The 23,635-nt window shown below is 51.3% G+C and overlaps 1 protein-coding gene across 3 annotated transcripts; it reads right to left on the minus strand.

The window, feature by feature from the left end:
* Positions 1-324: 324 nt before the first annotated feature.
* SCAMP2 (secretory carrier membrane protein 2) lies at positions 325-22,118 on the minus strand. 3 transcript variants are annotated; one of them, XM_058542087.1, is made up of 10 exons: positions 21,954-22,118; positions 10,850-10,918; positions 10,304-10,402; positions 9,651-9,779; positions 8,268-8,385; positions 7,597-7,725; positions 6,740-6,899; positions 5,496-5,597; positions 2,146-2,266; positions 325-1,889 (listed from the first exon to the last, which is right to left on the minus strand). In XM_058542087.1, the coding sequence occupies exons 1-10, from the start codon at positions 22,008-22,010 to the stop codon at positions 1,755-1,757; spliced, it is 1,119 nt and encodes a 372-aa protein (XP_058398070.1). In that variant the 5' UTR covers positions 22,011-22,118; the 3' UTR covers positions 325-1,754. The 3 variants fall into 3 exon arrangements, with proteins under 3 accessions (XP_058398070.1, XP_058398067.1, XP_058398069.1); XM_058542084.1 differs by lacking the exon at positions 9,651-9,779 and adding an exon at positions 13,701-13,805 and having other exon boundaries at positions 21,954-22,115; XM_058542086.1 differs by lacking the exon at positions 9,651-9,779 and having other exon boundaries at positions 21,954-22,116.
* Between the last annotated feature and the right edge of the window lie 1,517 nt (positions 22,119-23,635).

The following is a 23,635-nucleotide window of genomic DNA, read 5'->3' on the forward strand; positions in this document are numbered from 1 at the left end:
GCGTTAGGGGGCAAGAAGGGACGAGCCCAGCTGAGCGGGTGTGTGCCGTGGAGGGAGATTCAAAGAGGCCCCCTTCCCCAAAACCAGCAGCTCTGAAGGTGAAAGCAGTGGGACAAGAAAGTACCACAGAAGAGGCCAAGCAGTCTTCTCAGGAAGGGGCTTGTCCCCAGGGGTGAGGGGCTTGGCCTGTCCCAGACCAGCTAGGGCACAGGGTGGCCAGGTGCAGCGTCTTGACTGTCCCCTCACCTACTGCTGGAGCGCCTCAGCCCCTACCCCTGTGGGCCACCCCCATCCTCCCAAGTCCAGCAGATGTTAGGACCAGTGTGATCTGAAAATGTATTGTTTTTATTTAAGCACAAAAATTGAGACATAACATACACATTTGTACATGGAGAAAAAAATACCAGAAAGGAGTTTACAAAACCTTGGTCACTGCCATTATCATTGAGCGGCTCTGGGGCTGAGTGGGCTGGCAGCCTGAGGGCTGCCTCCGGGTGGGCCCCAGGTCTCAGAGGCATGAGGCTGGCCAGCTTTTTGAGAAGTCCCCTCAGTCCACACACCCACTCCTCCAGCTTGTGGAGGACAGGGTGCAGGTTTTAATGTGGACTCCCAGGTGCCCATCAAGTGACACACCTCCTGGGGTTTGTCATGACCAGCGAGGATGATCTAGACTCTACTCGGGGGATGGGGAAACCCTGGAGGATTAGTCTGGAACCCTCAGAAAAGTAGCTGTTCAGTCCAGCCTGAAAGATGCAGTTCTAGATTGATACCCCTTGCCCTCCCTCAGAGTCACAGAAGCTAGATATTGATGAGGGTGGGAGGTGGAGTGGGGTGGCATCGGAGGCCAAGGCAAAGGCTGCCATCCCACAGAAGGAGAGGAAATCAAAACAGAGGCAAACAAAGCACACCAGGACAGTCAGACCCCACCTCCCAGGAGACCACCAAGGCTGGGCAGGACAAGTCAGGGTCAGCATCCTCTACCCCTCCCCATCCCCAAATCCCAACCAACCCCATTGAACATTCAGTAAGTCTAAAGAGGGAAGGCCCCAGAGGGCACAAGGTGTTGCCCACACCAGTGGGTGCAGGGGCCTAAGGGGCTGTGAATCTGTTTGTGAGAAATGCGAGGCAGGGAAGAGCCTGGGGCAACCAGGCCAGAGGCTCTGGAAGCCCAGAGACCACTCCAGAGTAATCTGAGGAAGAGCTGCCCACGTGCCCAGACTGCAGCTCGTCTAAAGGGGAGCCCTTGGGAGCCTGCCCCAGCCTGGGCAGGAAGGAGGGGCGCGATTGTGGAAGCCACAGGCTGGGTCTGTGGAGCCAGCTTCAGGCCAGGCCTGCTGGGACTGGGGAGGGAGGAGTGGAGTCCTAGGACCCAGGCAGAAATAAAACTCCAGCTGGGGCGGGCCCAGGTCAGCCGGTGATCCCAGTGTACACGTGTGTGTACGTGTGTGTAGGCGGAAGAGAACTTCAGTCCCACTGCTGCCAGAGAGAAAAGAATCTTACCAAACCACCACCAGAGAAGGAAAGAGCTTTGTTCTTTTTCTTTTCTCTTGTGTAAAAAGAAGTCCCTGTCCTCCCCTCCCTCCCCTTCCCTGGGGTGGAAGGGAGAGCTGGTTGCTGAGGAAGGAGGAAGAGCCACGGCAAGACTCTCCCCAGGTCTGTGCTGGGCATAACCACTGCTTAAGGCACCCACGGAAAGTGCAGCTAGAAGGCAGGCGAGAGAAAAGGCTGGGGCAGAGGGAGGAGAGTCAGGAGGACTAATTCCCCTGGAAGGCTCCTCGGGCAGCAGATGAGGCAGCGCTGCGGAAGGTCCTGTTGCTGAAGATGCCCTGGGAAAACTCCTCTTGGGCCTGCTGGAAGCTGGCCCCCGTCCGGCGGTACAGGGAGTGCACCTGGGGAAAGAGGCTGGGGTGAGAGACGCCCACCCCGAGGGCCCCCCAGGAACCCAGCCATCCAGGTTATACTCCCAACGGGGCCACCAGGAACCCAAGCCTGCCTGGCCTCCCACTCAGAGCCTTGGAGAAAGCCACTGGACCTCTGGAGTCCCAGGATGCCCAACTGCTGTAGTGATGAACATCCCCATGACGAAGGCAGGAGAGAGGCACCTGCTTCCTCGGGTTTGCTGTTGGCCCCACACCCACCACTCACTCGCTTCAGGAGGAAGAGTGAGAGCACGGCACAGAGGGTGAAGAAACCAGCCACCACCATCATGATGATCGACACAGCCAAATGCTTTGAATCCAGCGTAGTCACGGCTGCAATCCAACCACTACAAAAGGAAGAGGAGGCCAGAGGGGGCATAGTGAGGGTGGGCCTCAGGGGTCCCTGAGAGGGCCTCTTCTCCAAGTGGCCACTGTGTGCTGACCACCAGCCAGGCATCTCCCTGCCGCACAGAGCTCTGTGGGCTAGAAGCTCTTGGCCATGAGAGGCCAGGCCTCTGTGAAGGCCGAAAGGCCCCACACCACCCATGGGGAATCTATGGGCCATGTGAGGGCTGGAAGGGAGGACGGGGCTGCTGCCCCCACAGTCAGGAGTAGCACCAGGTAGGGCCATTTCCTGCTGCTTTGGGGGTTGGGGGGACATAGAAAGCCTGGCTGCTCACTCCTAAAGGCCCACCCTCTGAGAAGGAGGATCACTGGCCAACCCACTGCATTCATCCTGTCACTTCAGCTCCTCCCACTGAGGCCCAGGGACAGCCCCTCTGCTTCCAGTCAGTCATGTCACCTTCCTGAGCCCCAGTGTCCTCATCTATAAAAGGGGATATCTTCACACTTCCTGATTTAAAAACTTACTACAAAGCTACATTTATCTAAACAGTCTGGTACTGGCATAAGGATAAACATATAGATCAATGGAATGGTACTGAGAATCCAGAAATAAAATCATACATCTATCGGCAAGTGATTTTTGACAGGGGTGCCAAGACCACTGACAGGAGAAACAACAGTCTCTTCAACAAATGGTGCTGGGACAACTAGATATGCACATGCAAAACAGTGAAGTTGGACCCTTACTTCAGCCATATACAAAAATTAACTCAAAATGGATCAAAGGGGCCGGCCCGGTGGCACAAGCAGTTACGTGCATGCGCTCCGCTGCGGTGGCCCAGGGTTCACCTGTTTGGATCCTGGGCACGCACTGAGGCACTGCTTAGCAAGCCATGCTGTGGCGGCGTCCCATATAAAGTGGAGGAAGATGGGTACAGATGTTAGCCCAGGGCCAGTCTTCCTCAGCAAAAAAAAAAAAAAAAAAAAAGGAGGATTGGCAGATGTTAGCACAGGACTGATTTCCTCACCCAAAAAAAAAAAAAATGGATCAAAGACCTAATAATAAGAGCTAAAATTATGAAACTCTCAGAAGAAAACAGAGGTAACTCTTCATGACCTTGGATTTGGCAATAGTTCTTAGATATGACACCTAAAGCACGCGCAACAAAAGAAAAAGAGAAATTGGCCTTCATCAAAATTAAAAACTTTTGTACATCAAAGGAGACTATCAAGACAGTGAAAAAATAACACACAGAATGGAAAAAAATTCTAAATTACATATCTGATAAGGAGCTAGTATCCAGAATACATAAAGAACTCAACAACAAAAAGACAACTCAATTACTAAATTAACAAGCGACTTGAATAGAAATTTCTCCAAAGAAGATACCCAAACGGCCATCAAGCACATAAAAGATGGCCAACATCATTAGTCACTTAGGAAATGCCAACAAAACCACAATGAGATACCACACCTCTAGGTTGGCTATAATAGAAAAAAGGAAAAAAAAAAATGGAAAATAACTAGTGTTGGTGATGATGTGGAGAAACGGGAACTTTCATACATTGCTAGTGGGAATGTAAAATGGGTCAGCCACTGTGGGAAACAGTTTGGCGGTTCCTCAACAGACTTACCATATGACCCAGCAATTCCACTCCTAGAAACATCCCCAAAAGAACTGAAAACATGAAAACAAGTACCTGAAAACTTGTACACAAATGTTCGTAGCAGCACTATTCACCAGAGCAAAAAGGTGGAAACAACCCCAATGTCTATGAACCAACGAGTGGATAAACAAAATGCAGAATATCCAGACAATGGAATATCATTCAGCCATAAAAAGGAATGAAGTACTAGTACATGCTACAACATGAACCTTGAAAACATCATGCTAAGTGAAAGCAGCCAGACACAAAAAGCCACACGTTGTATGATTCCATTTATATGAAATGTTCAGAACAGGCAAATCCAGAGAGACAGAAAGCAGTTTAATGGTTGCCAGGGGCTCAGGGAACAAGGGAATGAGGAGTGGCTGCTTAATGGGTATGGAGTTTCCTTTTGCGGTGATAAAAACATCCTGGAACGAGATAGTGGTGATGACTGCACAACCTGTGAATGTACTAAATGCCACTGAACTGTATGCTTTAAAATGGTTTAAGTGGTAAATAAAATGACAAATTTTGTTATGTGTATTTTACAATCAATAACAAAAAAGGGGGGGTTATATCCACCACCTGCAGGTGTTATGAGGTGAGAAGAGAAAAGCTGGAGGCTGCAGAGCTCATCCAGGCAGGCCAGGCCCAGGCAGGGCAGTGAGGGGCGGACCCAGGACCAGAACTCAAGCCTTCTGACTCCTGGTCCAGGGTGCAAACAGCACTTATTAATCACAGCCTTTCTACCGGGATCTCACTTAGGGTAATGAGTAATGAAATTGGGTCACCCATCAAAGAGAAAAGGGGCCAGATTAGAAACAGTGAGGCGAGAAGAGGGGTGGTGGGAGGGCAGTGTGCACGTGCTCGGAGTGTAAGGTGAGTCAGCCCCCTCCCCACTGCTCTGGACTTGCCAGCTCCACTGGAGGGTGGGGACCAAAATAGTAAAGCCCTTCTAGGCTCAGGCTTTCAGCCAAGTGCCAGCCTGACCTTTCTATATTGTTCCATGTGCACTGGGGCAGAAAGGAAAACACTAGCCATCAGCATTTCTTTTTGAGGCTAATTTTGAGCTGAGGACTACAGCGCCCAGGAACCTCAAACCAGCTGTATGCTGAGAGAGAGCAGCCAGAGGAGCCAGGCCGTGAGAGGCTGGGGCTCCATCTCCTGAAGTTACAGGTCCTCTGGAAAAGTCACAGCTCAGGGTCTGCGAAGGCCAGGGGCAGCTATCAGCAGCTGCCCAGACCCAAGGGCTTGTCTGGGGCCTGTGGAAGTAGCACCAGCTTCTAGGAGGACGTGGCAGGAGAAAAGGAAGAGGATGCTGTCCAGCCCTGGAAGCCTAAGGATTCAGGCCAAGTTCACCCACAACACCCCAGAACGTGGCAAGAAGGCAAGACAGTGAGCAGCTACTGGGGAAGAACTGGAGAGGGGGCGGGAAGGCAGATCCAAGCTGGCCCAGCCACCCTGCTCCCTGCCGGGGTAGAAGACGGGTCATCTGGGGGTGCTCTCTGGGAGCGGGGAAACGGCGAGAGAGGCCAAGCCACCTCCAAAGCGTACTTCCCTCTGTGCCGCCCTAGGTCTCACCTGACCCCCAAGTTAGGGATGCCGACCAACTGGATGACGTAGATCACTACTTGACAAAAAAATATAAAGAAGAACACGAAGAAGCTGAAAGAGTTGTCAGACCTGTGGAGAGAGGGGAAATCAGAAGTCACAGGACGGCGTGGGGCTCGTTCGTCAGTATTCCCCACTGGGTACGACATCTCTCCTCACTAGGTGCCAGGAGGCAGGATGGGAAAGTACACAGAGCTCCAGGGGACCAGCCACACTGTCCGTAAGGTCACAGAAACACAGACACCCACCACCATAATCAAAAACGGCTTGCCTTTCACTGCCTTCCAATTTAAGGGGTCAATGCTTGACCCCTTCCTCAAAGAGCTAATAAAGTTGCTCGCCCAAAGGACAATATAAAGAGCCTAACAGTCATTCTCCTGGAGTACTTATCTGTATTTCATAACAGGCAAGAAAATCTAAGCCAAAGGTATAAACCTCTAATAATAAAACTGTAGGCGTGGGTAGAAGAAAAGGTATTTGGAGAGTAGAGAACACCAGACAAAACTGGTGTTTTTAGCACCTCCACCCTTGAGGGCTAGAATAGTGAGGGTTCAGGTCCTGCCTGCCGAGTGCATGGGAGAGTTCAGCCACTGCCCTGCCCCCTCTTCCCACAGCCTGCTGGGCTCCCAGCCCTGAAAGCATCAACTCTGAGGGACAATTCCAAAAGCCCTAGGGGTCTGTGGGGTGGATCCATTAATGTCCACGGCGTCTATTCTAGGTCAACTGGTCAGATATTGGCACTCAGCAATGCTCAAGAGTTATTGGGGAGGTGGGAGCGGGGCATAAACAAGCATGGAGAGATAAGCCATTGAGAGCTTATCTGACTCTATCAGAGTCCAACTCTATCAGACTCTACCCAACTCTATCAGAGAAGCAAACAGAAAGGAGCTAAGGAAATCCCCTCCCTCTTCCCACTGACTGAAATCCCACTGCAGCAGAAAAACTGGGAGTAGTGGGAGGGCAAATAAGGCTCCTGATCCCCTCTCTAGGTTTCCTGTGCCTAGGCCAAGGACAGTGCCCAGAGGAGACCTCAGGCACAACAACAGAAAAAAATGGCGCCTGATCCGTGTCTGCTCTCACTATGGGTGGGAATGGGAAAGTGAATTTCCCCACCATTCGATTCTGCTCTAAGACTGGGATGGAGCCCCAGGACGTACGGCCCTTGGCCTGCCACCTGGGATGCCAGCCATACACTCACCCATAGCCCCACTCACCTAAAGGCCTTATAGATGGGTCGAAACCAACAAAGGAAGGCACAGGGGGTGAAGAGCACAAACCACAGGATCGAGAGGCCAAAGTCCACTCCCTTGCTGTTGTCGACTAAGAACCAGGCCAGGCAGGCAAGTAGGTTCAGAAACAGAGTCACTGAATGCACTGGGGAGGGGGAAAGGAGAGAGAGATGGGCTTGTGCCAAGGTGGCCAAAGGGTTCCTTGACATGGCAAACCACCCCCTGGAGAGGAAAAGAGGTCCATGCAGCGAGGGCAGCTGCAGAAATAACAAGAGGACCTCGGTCTGTACCTAGGCAGGGTTAGCTCCCAAATCCTGGTTTTCTGGGACCTCAAAACCAGGGACCAAACCAAGTTCCTGGGAGGTGATGGGACAGCCCAGGTATGTGAGGGGTGGCAGTGGAGGGGAGAACGCAGACCCAAGGGCTGATCCTTGGGGAATGAAGTCTTCCTCTCAGCAACTCTCCCCTGGCCCTGGATGGCCCACAGTGGAGCTACAGGGAGTCTTTTATCCTCACTCCTAGGAGCCCAGGGGCCTGTGGGGAGGGGAGGCCTTCACCTATGGAGGGCCCTTCAGTGCAATGAGCTCCAGAGGAACTCAGAAGCCTCTGGCTAGTCCCACCCTACTTGATCCGTGGTCTGGACTGGCCCTTTCAGGGAGGTTCCTAGGACAGGAAGCAGACTGTGGAGGGCCAAGTATGTGGGCAAAAGGTAGCCCCCTAGCCTGGCCCAGCACTGAGGAAGGCTGGAGTCTGCTAGGAAGGAGCAGCCACAGCAATGGGCAGGGCTCTTGAGTCACAACCCATTTCTCCCTTGGGCTCAAAGGGGCAGGAGCGGGACTCACACATCCAGAGATAGTAGAGCATCTTGCATATCCGCTGGTAGTCGGGAGGGATCTCTATGGAGAAATTCTGATAGAAGCAAGGCTTGATGGGGCAGAAAAAGGGCAGGGGCGGCCAGTTGTTCTGTCTCACTGCATGGAAAGAGGTGACGAGGTGAGGCCCAGCCTCAGCAGCAGCACAGCAAAGCACACACACCAGCCCAATTCATGGGCCAAACCAGGGCTCCCAGAAGGGTGCCAGCAAGTGGGGTTCGGGATCTTCGTGGGTATGGAGTGGGATGGGTAAAGCATGATGGGACACAAACACCCACAAGCTCACTCCAAGACAATGGACCCCAAATGCACTGGGAAACACAGAGCCAAAAGGCCTAAGTGATTATTTTTATGACAAGCAGCCCATAAGCACAAGGGGTCATCATCACAAGCAAGAAATCGTGGGCCCAGTCTTCCCACCTTGATAGCAAAGAATTTTAGAGCTGAGAAGGAGTGCAGGAGTAATCTACACCCATTAGGATTACTCCTGACTTCCATCTTACTGCTCTTCCCTAGGACCAGCACCACTCTAAGATGATCAAGAGCTCAGCAAAGTTCCCGGGTGGCCCCAGGAACAAGCAGGCTCAGGGAACTCTCCTGCACCAGACACGGCAGCCCAGGGCCCGTGTGGCCTGCCTTACCATGTAAGTTGGTCACAGTGTTCTGCAGCTCCCGCTCCTTGCGTTCCAGCTCAGCTGCTTTCCTGTCCAGTTCTTCCTGTTGCCGGAGCAGGCTTGCCTGGGCTGCAGAGGCCACGGCCTGGAGGGAACGTGGGGAGCAGCCAGATGCGAGACAGAGGGACAGTGTCAGCCTGGGCAGGAAGTCAGAGGGGCCTTGCCCTATGCAGGGAAAACCAGCAGGGAGTCCCAGAGGCAGTCTCAGCCCCACAGTGTCCTGGGTACCTGAAACCACCACACATAGGCCAAGGTGACCCGTCCCCTACTGCCTCTACACCACCTCTGGCCCGTAAGCCATTACCAGGGCTCTCCTCTCCCCTTCATCCCTGAGCTTGAGATAGAACTATCCCCCAACCTGGAGTCCAGGCAAAGTTCAGGTATAGTGACTTCTGGGGTATCAGCAAAGGGAAAAAGGCCTCCTAAGAGACTAACCTGTAGCCAGAAACCCAGATAGCCAAGCCCCACTTGAAGAGCCTGGAGGGTGTGCATGTGAAGGCGACAGTACAATCCTGCTAGCAGTGAGTGGGGAGGGGAGGCACTTGTGGGCAGACTGTGTGTACCTGGAGCCTCAAGGGTCTATATTTAAGCACTTCCCCCTGCTCCATCCTCAGGAGCAGCCCCGAGGGCCACCTGAACTGTGACCGGCTACATTCCAGGACAGCCCATTAGGCTTGGCCCTGCTCTGCCTGGCTTTCACGACATGCAGAATCCAAGCTTTATCCCTCTCCAGGCAGAGCAGGAACTCCAAGTGAGGCAGCCAGGGGACTCTGAGGCTGAGCAGAGCTGGGCCCCGGCATTCCAGCTACAGCTGTCGGGGCCCGGCTCCTCATGAAGTCTATATTCCTTTCGAGGGAGCAGATATCAAACTAGATATCAGTCACCTCACAGGATGACAAGCCAGGCATACATGTATGTACATATGTGTACACACACACACACGCACACACACACTCACTCCCCCCCCCCCCAAAAGGAGTTCTCCAAAGAGCTAAGGCTGCCTTCAGGAGGTCAATTTCAGGCACTGGTGTCAGAAGCAGGACGAGAATTGACCACACTGAACCATGCTGAGGGTCTTAGCTTCCTCTCCCCAAGTCTGTGACTTCAGCTGAACAGGCCCCAGGTCCCCACAGCCCACCACCCAACTGAACAAGAAAGTCACCCCTGCCTCTAAGCCTTGCCTCACCTCCACAGGGTTCTAGGGCCACAGGTGGGGCCCAGGGTGCCAGGCAGGAGCAGAGCAAGTCGTCAGACGGTGGGAGCAGCGTGGGGCCCACTAGAGTCCAAAGCCCAGCTTGGGCAGCCTCCAGGCACCTAGCCCTCCCTCACGCTCATCTACACTTTGCCTACCTTTGGAAGGTCTCGCATGTAGCTGTCTCTGAGAATACTATCTCCTCCTAGCAGCATCTGCCTCTCTGAGAACTCGCTCACTGCCAGGAATCTGGTAGGCAGGAACCTGCTGGCCTGTCTAAGCAGGAGCTGCAACATACAACTCCACTGTGGGTCACGCTCACCAGGGGCACGAGGAGCATGGGGGAGGGCAGGGAGGTGATGGAGTGGAGTGTCAGGGATGAAGCAGACAAGATTCACAGTATTTGGTAAAGGGACAAAGGAAAATAAGAAGGCAGGCAGGAATAAATGAGGTTAAAGAGAGAGAGAGAGAGATTCTGGGCCCTGAGTAAGAGAGAACAAACCAAAGGCCCCGGGAGGATCTGGAACAGCACCACAGGGCAAATGCTCTCTCTGAACACACTCAGCACCCCAATCTGGTACGCAGAACTCATGTTTTGGTGGTGGCAGTAGGGTAGAGGGGTGAGGATAAGTGTGGCAGAGCAGACCCTCCATGTGCAAGTGACCAACTCCAAGGAGATTATCCAAAAGGCCCCTGAAGGGGAGCCAGGGGTTAAGGCCCTCTGCCCACCCTCAATCTCAGGGCTCAGCTACTGGTCTCGGTGCTTCCCTTTCTGGAAAGGAAAGGCCAAAGGGATCTTTGTCAACAGTACCTGGGGGCTTGGCTGGGTTGGTTCCACTGAGGGCTGGAGAACCGCTGGCTGTGAGGGCACAGGAAGCTGTGTGACAGGAACCGTTGTTGCTGCATTTGTCTGCATGGGCCACATCAAAGGAGGGAGGTGAGTGGGGCTCCACTAGTTGGCCATGTGGGGGCAACCCCACAGCAGGGTGAGTGATGTGCCCCTGCCTGTGACCGGTACTCCCTCCGGACCTGCCCTGGGTCTCCCACTGCAGCTTCTCGGCCAATAAGCCTCAGGCTCTGGGCAATGTGATGCCTAACCCAGCACCCCTGGCCTTGCTGGATCCAGAACTCCCTGGCACTGCCCTGCCCTCTTCAGGGAGGGGCCCAGTTAAAGATGCCAAGGGGAGAACTGGTGACTCCCTCATCCTCACCCCCACCCCGAGTTCACGTTAGCACTGTCCCTTTGAGGACTGCAGCTTCTCAGAGCTGTCTCTGTCTCTGCCAAGGCTCCTTGCCCCAGAGACCCCAGCACTATGCAGAGGACCCGAGGACTCAGAAAGAGGGCATGCTCACCAACCTCTGAGAAGGGGTTGAATTCAGCCAGGCCACCTTGTGGGGCACTGGTTAGCTGGGTCACGGAGGGATCCTGCGAAGGTGAAAAAGAGCCATTAGACGCTGAGGAGAAGAGAGAACCCTGGCGAGAGGAGGACATCACCATCTATTGGCCCACCCAGGGACACCTGGCTGAAGTGAGGCTGCTGATGGCCCTTCCTAGTACCTGAAAAGCCTCTCCTGAAGGCTCCTGCCTGGCCCCTGCCACACCATAGCTGCAATCTCTTCTCCCTTTCTGAAAAAGGAAGAGTTCAGCCCAGACGACTTCCCAGAAGAGACCCAGAGCAAGCTTTACACTCTGAGGCCTGGGAATAGACACCACACTTGTTTTTGTTAGTGGCCCTTACAGATTCAAAATGGTTCATAGTATTTATCTCCAGGGAGTCTTTTTGTGTGTGTGTGGGGGGGGGGGGAGTGGATGAGGTGGTGTGGGTGGCGACTTTCTTTTCACTTCATAACCTTTCTGTACTATTTTATTTATTATTTTACAGAGAGCATTTATTCCTCTTATTTTTTAAAGGACAGTTTAAGTTTCTGGAATAAAAACATGCTGCTGGCTGCCAGTGCTGATTTGATTAAATCAGGCACACTTGCTAGGAATAGCGATATGAAGGGCTCAGATGAAAAGCTGGGAAAATGTTTTTGGCTTTTTTTTTCCTGGACTCTTTTCAAAAAATGCAAAAATGTCCTCAGAACACAGCCTTTTCCCGAGTTTTCAATCTTCCCTTTCCCATCTGATCTCTGCCAGGGCCAGCCCTTCCGGCCTAGGGCCTGCACAGGGCTCCCGCCATCTTCTTCACCCAAGCAGCCTCCCTGCTGGCCTGAGGCCGGTCTGTCTTCATCCTGACCTCACCCGGCATAGCTCCTACACACCCCCTCCCCTTCCCCATAAATAACAGGTATGGGGCTCAGGTCTACCTCCAGAGTGATGCCTGAGCTCTAGGAGAAACAGCTGTGAAGGGTAGGCAGACTGCCATCAGACTCCGCAAGGCTCCTGTTACAAGGCCTCACCTAGGCTCCCCTGTCTGCACACTTCACCCCCCGTCCCTCACCACTCGTCCAGATGCTCCTGTCCTTCCAGCCCAGCCTCACCTCCTCCAGGAAGCCTCCATAGACAGGATTCTTAAACACATTGTTAACATTAGACAGACCCTCAGAGAACAAGCCCCTCAATTTTTAGATGTCGGAACAGACACTCACCTTGGTGCAGTACTTGTCCTTGGTCTCAAAGTGGGCACTGGCTCCCTATTCTGAACATTTCTAGAGCTGAAGGTCAGCACTGAACGTGTTCTCTGACTTTTTCACACATGCTAACTCTCATCTTCCCACCTGGGCCATTGGTTCCTAGAGTCGAGACTGTGTCTGACTGGCCCCAGGGCCTCGCCTAGAGCTGAGTGCACGGCACCAACTCACTTCTTGTCTCTGGATGGGCCTCATCCTCTGCACTCCCACCCAACCTCCTCTGTGAAGAGGCAATGTGGCTATGTCCTTTCTGCTGGACACCATCCCTGCTTGGTGGCTCCTACAACTTGGACAAAGTGACAAGGTGAGGTTCAGGAGGCCACCTGAAGCTGGAGGAACTGGCCTTGAGATTATCTGTTGGCTGAACGACTAGTAGATTTCTCCCAGAATTACTGGGCTGGCTTCATGCAAGAAAGATTTGGGGCTTAGTATCTGTTCCCCTTTCAGACTCAGCAGACACCAAGCCACAGCTTGGTGAGTGAGCTGAAGTTACTGAAATCAGATCCACCATTCAAGGAACTGGTTACTCGAGTCTGAGTCACTACAGGACAGAGGACAGAGAGGTGGTTCTGGTAGCAGTTTCGGGTGCTGGCATACACACCTGGCCGAGGTGCACACGTTTTTTTTGTGTGTGTGTGAGGAAGATCAGCCCTGAGCCAACATCCACGCCAATCCTCCTCTTTTTGCCGAGGAACACTGGCCCTGGGCTAACATCTGTGCCCATCCTCCTCCACCTCATATGGGACGCCGCCACAGCATGGCTTGACAAGCAGCACATTGGTGCGTGCCCGGGATCCGAACCTGGGCCGCCAGCAGCGGAGCTCTCGCACTTAACTGCTACGCCACGGGGCCAGCCCCCGCACATGTTTAACAGGCACCTCCAGACTCAGAGATGTCATTTCCTTTACCAATGTCAGCCAGAAGAGGATTCGGCGGCAGGTGTAGGGGGTGGATATGGAGGGGCTGATTACCCTGTCCACACTGATCCTTCCTTCTTTTTCTAAAATCTTAAAGACTTGGCCCTAGACCCCTCACCAGGCTCACCATAAACAAATCCTGTCTCCACTAGCAGGCTGTAAACTTTGCACCCAGGGGCTTCTGTGTCTAACACCTCTGGCTCTCTAGTGCTCGGTGAAGGGTCTGATGCAGAGCAGAAGCTCAGGTAATGTTTGAGAATAAATGCTGCATGCTGTAGGCCCTCCTCTACTTTCTCTAGGAGGTACTGACCAAATGCTGGGGCATGGTGGGGGGGCACCTGCATCACAGCGGCCACCCCAGCACCCAGAAGCACCTTGCCTGGGAAGAGAAGCCCGGACCACTCTGACAGACATGGGTATCTTCCATCTGAGGAGACCTGGACTCTTTCTGAAAGATGTGTGTGGCTTCAAGAGAAGCTGAGGCCTGGTGGGAAAGGGAGGGAGGAGGAGAGACTGAGGAAGGGAGCTGACATTTACTGAGTGTCTACTATGTGCCAGGCTTACCACACAACGATGCTACTGTGAAATTCTAGTCACCCCACAACTGCCCACTGTGTCAAGTCGTCAAAAAAGAAGGTTCTACCAGCCTTTCTCCACCTGGTTCCTCGAGAGAATTAAGCTCCACTGCTCTAAGGCATCCACTGTCTGGAATGACTTGACTTCTCTCCTGTGCATCTAGAACGGTCCTGGTTACATTCCATCCTTGAGAGAATGGAGAAAACAGTCACTCCAATCAGTTTCTGTGTTCTGTGGCTCAACTGTGGAACCCTGGCTGAGAAAAGCTATAACACACCTCCTCATTCAACCTCAAGACCACCCTGTGAGGGAGAAAACTCAGCTCAGAGAGGGGAAGTAGCTCATCCAAGATCTCAGGGGTACTGGCTGAGCACAATTCTGATTCCAAGTCCGTCTGTCTCCAAAGACGCGAGTGGTAGACCTAAGAGGGCAAGGCCTGGGTCCACCTTGTTCAGCAGTGCATCCCCAAGGTAGTGCCTGACAAATGGAAGGTGCTCAATCAATGTGTGGTTAAATGAACAAACCCTACTCCAGAGTGACGCTGACAAGGGCACCAGGAGTGACCGGGATGACTACTTCTGCTCTTTTCTTTATTCCTGGACTTCAGAGAAGTCCTTATTGGGGAAGACCCTTGGTAGGACACATGCAGAGAGTCTTGCAAGTAAGGACCACACTGACTGGCCTGAATGAGGACCCTCAGCTTTCACTCTGAGTCATAAAGAGAAGTCAGCAGCAGCATCCTTCTTTCCTGCTCACCGAGCATCAAATGGCTCATAAATGGGTCAAGTAGTTATTTAAAAGGATAGTGAGAGCTAAGTTTCACCTACAAAGAAGTAACCTAAAACCCCCTCAGTGCCCAAAGGACTCAGACTAGCTAACGCCCTCTACTGAATTTATAATAAAATGCTCCTGAACTTGGTTCTTTTCATTCAGTGAACAGTGAAAAACAGTGTTAGGGACACACCAAGATGAACAGGACACAGCTCTTGTCCTTCTGGAGTCCACGATCTGGTAGCTGAGACAAGTGCACACATCACAAGAGCCCAGGGGGGAATGAAGACAGGAGGGGAGGGGATGGGAGAGGAGGCCCAGGGACGGCTTTGAGGGAGGCAGGGTTCCAAGAAGAGCCAAGGCTCAGTCAGTAAGGCCCACTACAGCTCTGGGGCAGGGGAACACCTGTGTGTAGCTGGGGTGTGAGGGACCTGAGAGAAAAGAGGCAGAGTTAGGCTAGAGCTCTGCCAGGAAGGGCCTTGAAAAACACACTTGTTTTCACTGGTCTGGCAATCTCTTCCCATGCATTTCACAGGTCCTGGCTGCGCCCGAGCTCTCTGTGACTTTTCCTTGCTTTCTCACCCTACACTCCACCCAAGCTCCCAGGGTGGGGTTTATTTCAGGCTCCAAATAAACACATTAAATAAATACCTCATGGACTAAAAAAACCCAGCCATTCTCTCTGGAAGGCAGAGAGTCACCAATACTTTGGGACCTCTGTGAAATCCTATCTGCTTTGGAGATGAGGCCGTGTGTCATAGAACAAGAAAGGGCAATCAGCCCCAGGCTGGCTGGCTGGGTCCCCAGTGCACGAAGAGCACAGGTAACCTTGGGACTCTGTGCCCCAGAACCTGAGAATCCATCCTAGGGAAATATGACAAAAACATGTAAAAATCTGTATCTGCAAAGATATTCATTGCACCAGTATTTACAAGAGGAGCAAAAAGCAGGAAATGATTTAAATATCCAATGACAGGGAACACAAGTATGTTTTGGTGCACATCTCTTTGATGGCCTGAACAGCCATTAAAATCACAGCTATGAACGCAGGGTAGAATATAGAAAAGGCTTTGTTACATGAATACCAAATGACAATTTTATCAAAAGTACTCATATGAAAAGTGTGGCAGGAAAACACATCAAAATAACAATGGTTATAAAAGACTGTTAGAAATATGGATGATTTATTTTGTTTTCCAAATTTTCTATATTGTGATTATGTTATTTTTACTTTAAAAACACACACACACACACATATTTTTAAAAACAGAGCCTGAGAACCCACCAAATGAGCAAGGTGCACTCTCGGGCCTGCCTCCCTGCCACAGCAGTGATGTACAGACCTGTCCAGAAAAGGGAGTCTGAACTGCCTGGCCCGGCATTCAAGGCCTCCATCACCTGGCACCAGCACTCCCTTCAGCAGTCTGTCCTCAGTCAAACTGAGCCACCTGACATCTCCTTCCACCTTTGTCTGTTTACTCCCTCCACAAACCGTTCCACACCAAGGCAGGGCTAGGACACCAAGAAAAAGCCTTGGTTCCTGCCCCCAAGAAGCAAATAGTACAGAGAACAAAACAGAAGCCAGGGCAAGAAGTGACAGCCCATGAGCAGTGCTGTAACAAGGTGAGGGCAAACCCAACGGGACCACGGAGGAGGGAGGGACTAAGCTGTCGGGGAGAGTCAGGGAAGGCTGTACTGAGGTGGCAACTGAGTTGGATCTTGAGAGATGAAAGAAGTTTAGCAAGCACTAAGGAGGGAGGCAAGAGCAGCATTTGCAAAGACACAGCATCTTTAAAAAGGGTTTGCATGTGTTCAGGGAAGAGGAGAAGGTTCTGGGGGCTGTGGAGCAGAGTGGGTATAGAGAGAGAGGAGCCAGGAGCACCAGGGAACCAGCCTAAAGAAGAGGCTGGGCCAGATTGCAGGAGTTTGGACTCTGCCCCACGAGCATTGAAGGACAAGTAGAGACTGTGAGCACGGAATGCCACGGTCATCTCTGCCAGCAGTGAGGAGAGTGCAACGTGCGGGGAAGGAGGATGGTGGGACACAACAGTCCACATGGGTGATGGTGTGGACTGACCTAGGGTATGATAGCTGGGGATGGAAAAGAAGGGACAGACTTGAGACCCTTCTCAAGTAGATGCCACAGGCTCGGCTACTCTCTGGGTTGGTCAGGGTACAGAGTTACTGCAGGGCAAGAAAGAGGGGAAGGGAAAGCAGAGGAAGGAGTTGAGTGTCTGGTGTTGCTAGCTTGGGTGATGGGTGAACAGTGCCACCGTTGAGCAAGATAAGTGATCATGGGAGAAGAGAAACAGGTTTTTCAGGAGTGGGTATGCGGGAGCAGGGAGAGGATCTGAGAAGCGAGATAGTTGGAAATACTGGTTTGAAGCTCAGGAGAGAGGTGCAAGCTAGAGTTCTAGATCTGAGATCGCTGGTACGTAGATGCTAATCTGAAGCCATAGAAGTAGAAGAAATAACTCAAAGAGTATACGGTGAGAATAAAGTCAAGGACAGAACTCCATGACATCCCTAAATGTACGAGACAGGAAGTCAAAACAGGCCGAAGGAGGTGAGAGTTACCAGTGTTAAAGAGGCCAAGGACAGAGAGCCTGGCCAAAGGAGCACGGGTGTCACAAGCAGCAGACATATCCCAGGCCCATGGCTCCCAAAGAGACCACAAGATCTAAGAGTGAGGAGGTGCCTGCCGTTGTGGGAGCGACAGCATGCACAAGTGACTTTTGGTTCTTGGTGCTCCTTCACCTGAAATACCCTCTCTTCTCACCTGCCAGGCTTTCTGCTCTCAGCCCTACAATACAGAATCTACTACAGGATTCTGCCCTTCCTCCTCAGATCCCGCACAGCTCCTTTTGGCGAGTTGTAACTGCCTTTATCCTACCCACAGTGTTGTCATGATCAGCAAGCAGCTCTTAGCTCTCCTGCCAGATGAGCAGCTTTGGCAGGCCATGTGCCCATTCACCTTGATCTCCTGCATGGGCCCTCGGAGCAGCAGGGGCTCAGTGATATGCACGAATGTGTCAGCATCTCAAGGGGCACTGCTGGACAGTCACACCGTGCTAATATTCATGGCACTCTTCTTTGAATGACTGGCAAGTACCTCTTGTTTGTCCTGGTTAAATATTACCATTTCTCTGAACACAGTACTATCCTACACCAAGTGGCTCCAAAGAAAACAGAACTATAGGGTCAAAGTTCACCTGTGTCTCTGGCCAAGCACTTTCTAGCACCCGCCTGGCTCCAGGTGCCAACCATAAAGGCAGGGAGCCACCCCCCTACCTAGGCAGCTGTCTGGAGTCAGTTAACCTATACGAACATTGCCATTTTCAAATTTCTTGAGACAATGCTCCTGTTCCACAGGAAAGTTCTACCAGGTCCATCTGGTGGTTTTGAGAATTCCCAAAGTTACAATCAAGCTAGAGCCGACTCTCTCTGGGAAGTGGCAAAGCACTTAGTGTCTGTGCAGGGAACTCCTTGTAACTTTGTTCACACCCACATCACGTTGTTTCTGCCACCACTTTCTCCTCCCACAGGAAAGAAATGTTTTAAATCCTTGGGAAGCAGCCACGCCACTGAGATTATCTTTTAACTGCGAGGAGGCAACGTGTGAAAGTGATATTGTGTGATCTGGCAACTCATGAACACTGAAAGGCTTTCTCTGTTCAGCACCACCAGCTAGTCCACTCCCCCTCCTCAAGATCAATGCCACCTGCCTGCGTAATCTGACAGAGAGGCTGAGGAGGACAGCAGCCCAGGCATTCGCCTGGGTGATCTGCTTGTTAGTGGACTGCTGGGAAATAAAACGCTCAGGAAAATGCCAACCTTTAACTCTCTACCTCTTCATCACCCTACAGGACGTAATGAGAACCTTTCGGGAGCAGACATGTTGGAATCAGTCCAAAGCAAGGACCCACATACCCAGAGGGTACAAAGCAGATGCGCCATCATTAACAGAGGGATGAGGGTGTGCCAGTGGAAGTTGTGAAATCAGCAACACTTGGCTTGCAGTTTCCTGTTTCCTCCTAGGAGTTGGTAAGACCTCTGCTGCACTCTTGTGACTTAACTCTCTATTTACAGCTCTTCCTGTGCAGGAAGTTTTCTAATAATCCCAATTATAACTATACGCAAGGAAGAGGTCACAAAAGCCCATGCCCACAGTGTGGGGTGGTGGTGGGAGAGAGAGGTGGATAAAGAACAGGGGTATAGAAGTTAACTTAAAGGCCCACCCAGAGTTTCAGGGGATATTACAAGAGTTAACAGAAAAAGGATTCCATGGTTGAATAACTTTGAGAAACGCTGGGTCAAATAAAGTTGAGCAAATGTCTTTATCATAGGATTTCTCAGAGCCTTTAACAAACAAACAGGCCTTGTCAATCTTCAAGAAAAATGGAATAAGTAATGATTCTGAAACTTACTTGACCCCAGAACCCTGAGCAGCTTTCAGGACTGCTATTACTCAGAACATATGCTGCTATCAAGTACTGTCTTTAAAAGCACGATACAATCTGCATTACTCCATTCCCACCCACTGGGAAAAAAAAAAATAGGTTAGCTAATCCTAATTTACTAGTTTCACCACTACCAGTAGTGGTGAAACCACCATTCTCATTTCAAGAATGGTGACAGTGGTGAAGTTACATTCTTTCCTCAGCTGACCTAAATAACCCCAAGGCAGTTTAAGACCAATATCTGAGCTTCAAAAACTTTTAAAACAGCACTGTCCTAGGACTGAGACCCAGGTCTGGGCTCCTTCCTGCTGCTAATTAGCTGGTGACTCTGGCATGTCTCATCCTCACTGGGGTCTTGGTTTCCTCATCTCTAAACTGAAGGGGTTAGAACAGATTTCTGAGGATGTTCCTAGCTCTCATAGTCCACCATGGACTCTGAACGCTAAGTATATTTTTGTAATCCACCATGGAGTGACGGAAAAAACGACTCTGCTCTGAAGGTTGACTAGGTGTGACAGTTTCTGAGCCTATCCCCTCTCCACCTGCTCTCTTCTGAGCTCTGTGCCAACACCTGGGTAAATGAAGCTGGGCTCACACCCAGTCACCCAAGGGCTGCACCCTCCCAATGTCCCAGCCCTGGTAGTCAGGGAAACAGACACTACCATCACAAGGAGAGGGAGGGCAGCTTTCCAGGAGAAGGAGACTGGGGGCCTCACGTCCAAAGCTCCTTCTCCCTACACAAGCGTGCGCCAAGAGGAAAAACTTAGCCCAGGGTAAAGAGAAGCAAAATTGCAGCCAGCCAGCTCTCTTCTTCTCACACAGAATTCCCACCAGATGTTGCTGTTTACAGGACCACAGCTGCTTCCTGTCCTGCCATATCCTGAGGCTGCCTGGTGGACAGACTGTCTTGCTTGAATGCAGAAGTTACTTCTACCACAGTGTGCACAATCATTTCTGGGGCTGAAGATGTGGTTTAAGACTTTCAAGCTGCTATTAATACAGGGCAGAGCTCAGGCCAACTATCTTGCCCACTGCTAGCACTGGGGACAAGCTCTCTGCATCTTTAGACAGCAGACTGCCTATGACTGCCCGATAGCAGCAGGCATTTTATTTCTGATTCTGACAGGGCAAAAATTAAAAAGGCAAATCATCACAGAGCACACACACCAAAAGGCTACTAGAGCCTTACTAAAACTCAAACTCCATTATTATACAGCAGTTTTGTAATTATTTATTTATTTATTTTTTTTTAAGATTTTATTTATTTATTTTTTTCCCCCCAAAGCCCCAGTAGATAGTTGTATGCCATAGCCGCACATCCTTCTAGTTGCTGTATGTGGGACTCGGCCTCAGGATGGACAAAGAAGTGGTGCCTTGGTGCGCGCCCAGGATCCGAACCCGGGCCGCCAGCATCGGAGCGCGCTCACTTAACCACCAAGCCACGGGGCCGGCCCAGCAGTTTTGTAATTAAAGCAAAACAGTTAGTTACCAGAAGATACGGGCAGAAAAAAAATGCAATTACATTTGCAAGACCTTGTCTCTTATGTAATGCAGTCATCTCTAGTAGTTGAGTGAAGAAAAAACATTTGCATTTTACATTTTACATTTACATTACATTTTACAAAAAACATTTGCTTTAATTACAAAACTGCAAAACAGTTAGTTACCAGAAGATACGGGCAGAAAAAAATGCAAATGTTTTTTCTTCACTCAACTACTAGAGATGACTGCATTACATAAGAGACAAGGTCTTGCAAATGTAAAGAAGCATTAAGCTACAAGAAGAATGTTTGGAATTCCCTGATGTTACAAAGAACAGGCTACCAAAATTTGCCTTGAGGGCTCCCATTGGCTAAGTCACTTTGAGACAAGAAAGAAGCATAAATTTTTCACTCTCCTGACAGTGTATAATTGCTTCATTCAAGTCTCCTTTGTCTTTGCTCTGACCCTTGAAGGGATTCAAGGTGGGAAAGCTCATGCTGTGTCACAGGCAGGACCCTTCCAAGGACTTCCTTTACACCTGCAGGAAACTTTGAAGCTGTCATGACCAAAATAAAGTACAAGCAGGATGAGTTCATATGCCTGGTGAAATCCTGACAGAGCAGAAACCTCGGGGCTCATAAATCACCAGTCAGCAAAGGCAAGCTTCCCTAAAACTGGTTTCGAGCAGACATGAAACAAGAGGCACAGAAGCTTTGGAGCTAACAAGAGTCCTAACCCTACATCAGGGAAAAGGAACACCCCTGTGCTCTCAGCTCAAAGGCAGAAAGGTCTTGACTTTAAGTAGGAAGAGTGTTTCTTCCTCGATCACTTGTTCAAAAGGTCAGGCCAGCTCATGGGTCAGTGCGTCTCAACTACCCTGCCACCACACACAGGCCCATCAGACCAACATTCCTTGTGCTTCAAGACCCTTAGAGCCCCCTCACTTCTCCTCTCTCCCTAACCTGGGCTCTCCTATCTGGCCAAAATCCAGTCCAAACTAAACCTATGACCAAGGTGTGGAATTCTTATCAAGGCCATATTTTAGCTTGGGTTACCTTCTCACCCTCTCCCAGCCTTTCTTTCCTGACGAATCTCAACGGTTCTCCTATACCTTATAGGTTAGTTTGGTCTTGGGTGGGTGGGTGGGTGGTGTCTTGGGATTTTCTCATATTTCTCCATCCCACCAGAGGCTTCCACTTCCTCATTATGTTGGTGTCACTCCCTCTCCTAAAGTGACTCAAGGCAGGTGTCTCTCCAAGACTGCGGGATGTGGTACCCACACTTCCTCCTCAGGTGAAGTCGCTTCTCTCCCTGACGCTACGGGATATCCCTGACCGTCACTGCTCTAGTCCCCTCTCCCAGCAGTCTCGAGTCAGAGGGGCAGCGTCCCTGGAGCTAGAAGTTCCCACCTTTTCCCAGGCTACAGAGCCCCGCCCCCTCCGCAATTCCACCTGCTGCTAGTCCCGCCCCCCCCCCGACACTACGATACGCCAGCCCTCAGAGCTCGCTCTCCCATTGGACACACAACCCATCCCTCCTACGCCACGTCTCCCGGCTCTGGCGAAAGAGGCCCGGGCGGCGGCCCTTGGCACTAGAGAGTGCTGTGAGCTGGAGGGTGTACCTGGAAAGGGTTTACGTCCACTGGGTCCGCGAAAGGGTTGGTGTCGAAGGCCGACATGGCGATCGGGGGCCGACGGGCGAGCTCCGCGAGCGCTTCTGCCTCCAGGCACCCAGACCCAGCGGCACTGTTCGCGTAGAACCTCCACTTCCGGGAGCGAGGCAGCCGTTCTGGCGCAGGCGCAGTGCCCTCCCAGAGGGGCGTGGTCCTGGGACGTCACAGAGGTCCGCTCCGCCCTCCTGCCCACCACGCTACAGAGCGGCGAGTGGGCGTTGGATTTCCATCCGCTCTGTCTGTATTCCTGTGCTTCAGGGTGGAGACAGCACAGAGGGACTAGGGAGCCAGAGACGGAGGCAGAGCCGTTCCCAACTGACTGTCGGTCTGATAGCTTCCAACTTTGTGTTGGAAACTTCCCAAAGTGGAACCGGAACTTAGCCCCTTCACTTCTCTGGAGGGCAAGTTTGGAAAGTCCGCACTGGTCCAGGCAGGGGCAGGAGGGTGAGCCTACTTCGGTGGGAGTGGGGAATGGAGTTCCTGTCCCGACAGAACTTCGCCGAACTAGGAAAGGGTTCTGGTGGTAAGGGCCGAACAGAGGGGTTCTTTTCCGAAGAACTGGCCGTGCAGCTGTCCCCGACACTAGCTGAGCCCTGCTAGGCCTTGTCCCCTGATGTCAAGTTTTATCGTTTTAGGGATGAGGATCCCTGAGCCCAGACAGGTTTAGGGCCTGAGCTGAGATTTAACCTGGGCATCAAGCATTTATCAAGTGAATGAGGGAATTCAGCCATAGAGCCATCAGTCATGGGGAAGGTGACTGATTCACTCCCCACAAACACCTTATTTATTCATATCTCTCTAGCTTTGCTCATCTCTGCTGCAATCGAATCCAGCCACTGTCATTCCTTACCCTGGACTAGTATAGGGCTGCTAATTGGCCTATTGTTCATCTTGTAACCAGAAATCTTTTTAAAGGGGACAAAATTATCATGGAACTTTCTGTTTAAAATCCTTCAATTATGGCCCGGCCCCATGGCCAAGTGGTTAAAGTTCCACGGGCTCTGCTTGGGCAGCCCGGGTTCGCAGGCCAGGAACCCTGGCGAGGACCTACTCTACTCACTAGCCATACTGTGGAGGTTTCCCACATACAAAATAGAGGAAGATTGGCACAGATGTTATCTCAGGGCTAATCTTCCTCAAGCCAAAAAAAAAAGAGGATGATTGACAATGGATATTAGTTCAGGGCTAATCTCCCTCAGCAAAAAAATTAAAAATTAAATAAATAAATAAAATCCTTCAATTATTTTCCATAAAGGCCCAAATTCTTAGTTTGGGCTCAAGGTCCTACAAGATCTGCCCCCACCTGTCCCTCTTTCCCACTCCTTTTTGTGCCCCTGCATTCCAGCCTTCCTAGTGTCTTTTCAGTTCCTTAAACTTCCGTTGTTCCCTCCTGTGTCCTTGCACATGATGTTCTCTCTTTCTGATATGCTCTTAGCCCATGCCCTCATCATCCCCTAGTTAACTCCTACTTATCCGTCAAATCCAAGCTCAGATGCCCCTTCCTCCGTAGTGGCCTCTCTCCACTCTACAGGTTAGATCAGCCCTCACACACACATAAACTCTCCTATTACTTTTCCTTCATAATACCTCTTGCAGATTACAATTACACACTTGTAGAGGGGGTTATTTTT

Source organism: Diceros bicornis, chromosome 5 (genome assembly GCF_020826845.1).
Source record: "Diceros bicornis minor isolate mBicDic1 chromosome 5, mDicBic1.mat.cur, whole genome shotgun sequence".
Taxonomy (NCBI): domain Eukaryota; kingdom Metazoa; phylum Chordata; class Mammalia; order Perissodactyla; family Rhinocerotidae; genus Diceros; species Diceros bicornis.

What these genes read in the sequence shown, in the direction of transcription:
- SCAMP2 (XM_058542087.1), bottom strand. Translation starts at nt 22,010, where the DNA reads ATGTCGGCCTTCGACACCAACCCTTTCGCGGACCCAGTGGACGTAAAC. An exon ending in ATCCCTAACTTGGGGGTCAG is followed by an intron (nt 2,267 to 5,495) that starts GTGAGACCTAGG and finishes TTCCTTTTGTAG; the next exon opens with TGGTTGGATTGCAGCCGTGA. An exon ending in CACTCTTCCTCCTGAAGCGA is followed by an intron (nt 1,890 to 2,145) that starts GTGAGTGGTGGG and finishes CTCTTTCCCCAG; the next exon opens with GTGCACTCCCTGTACCGCCG.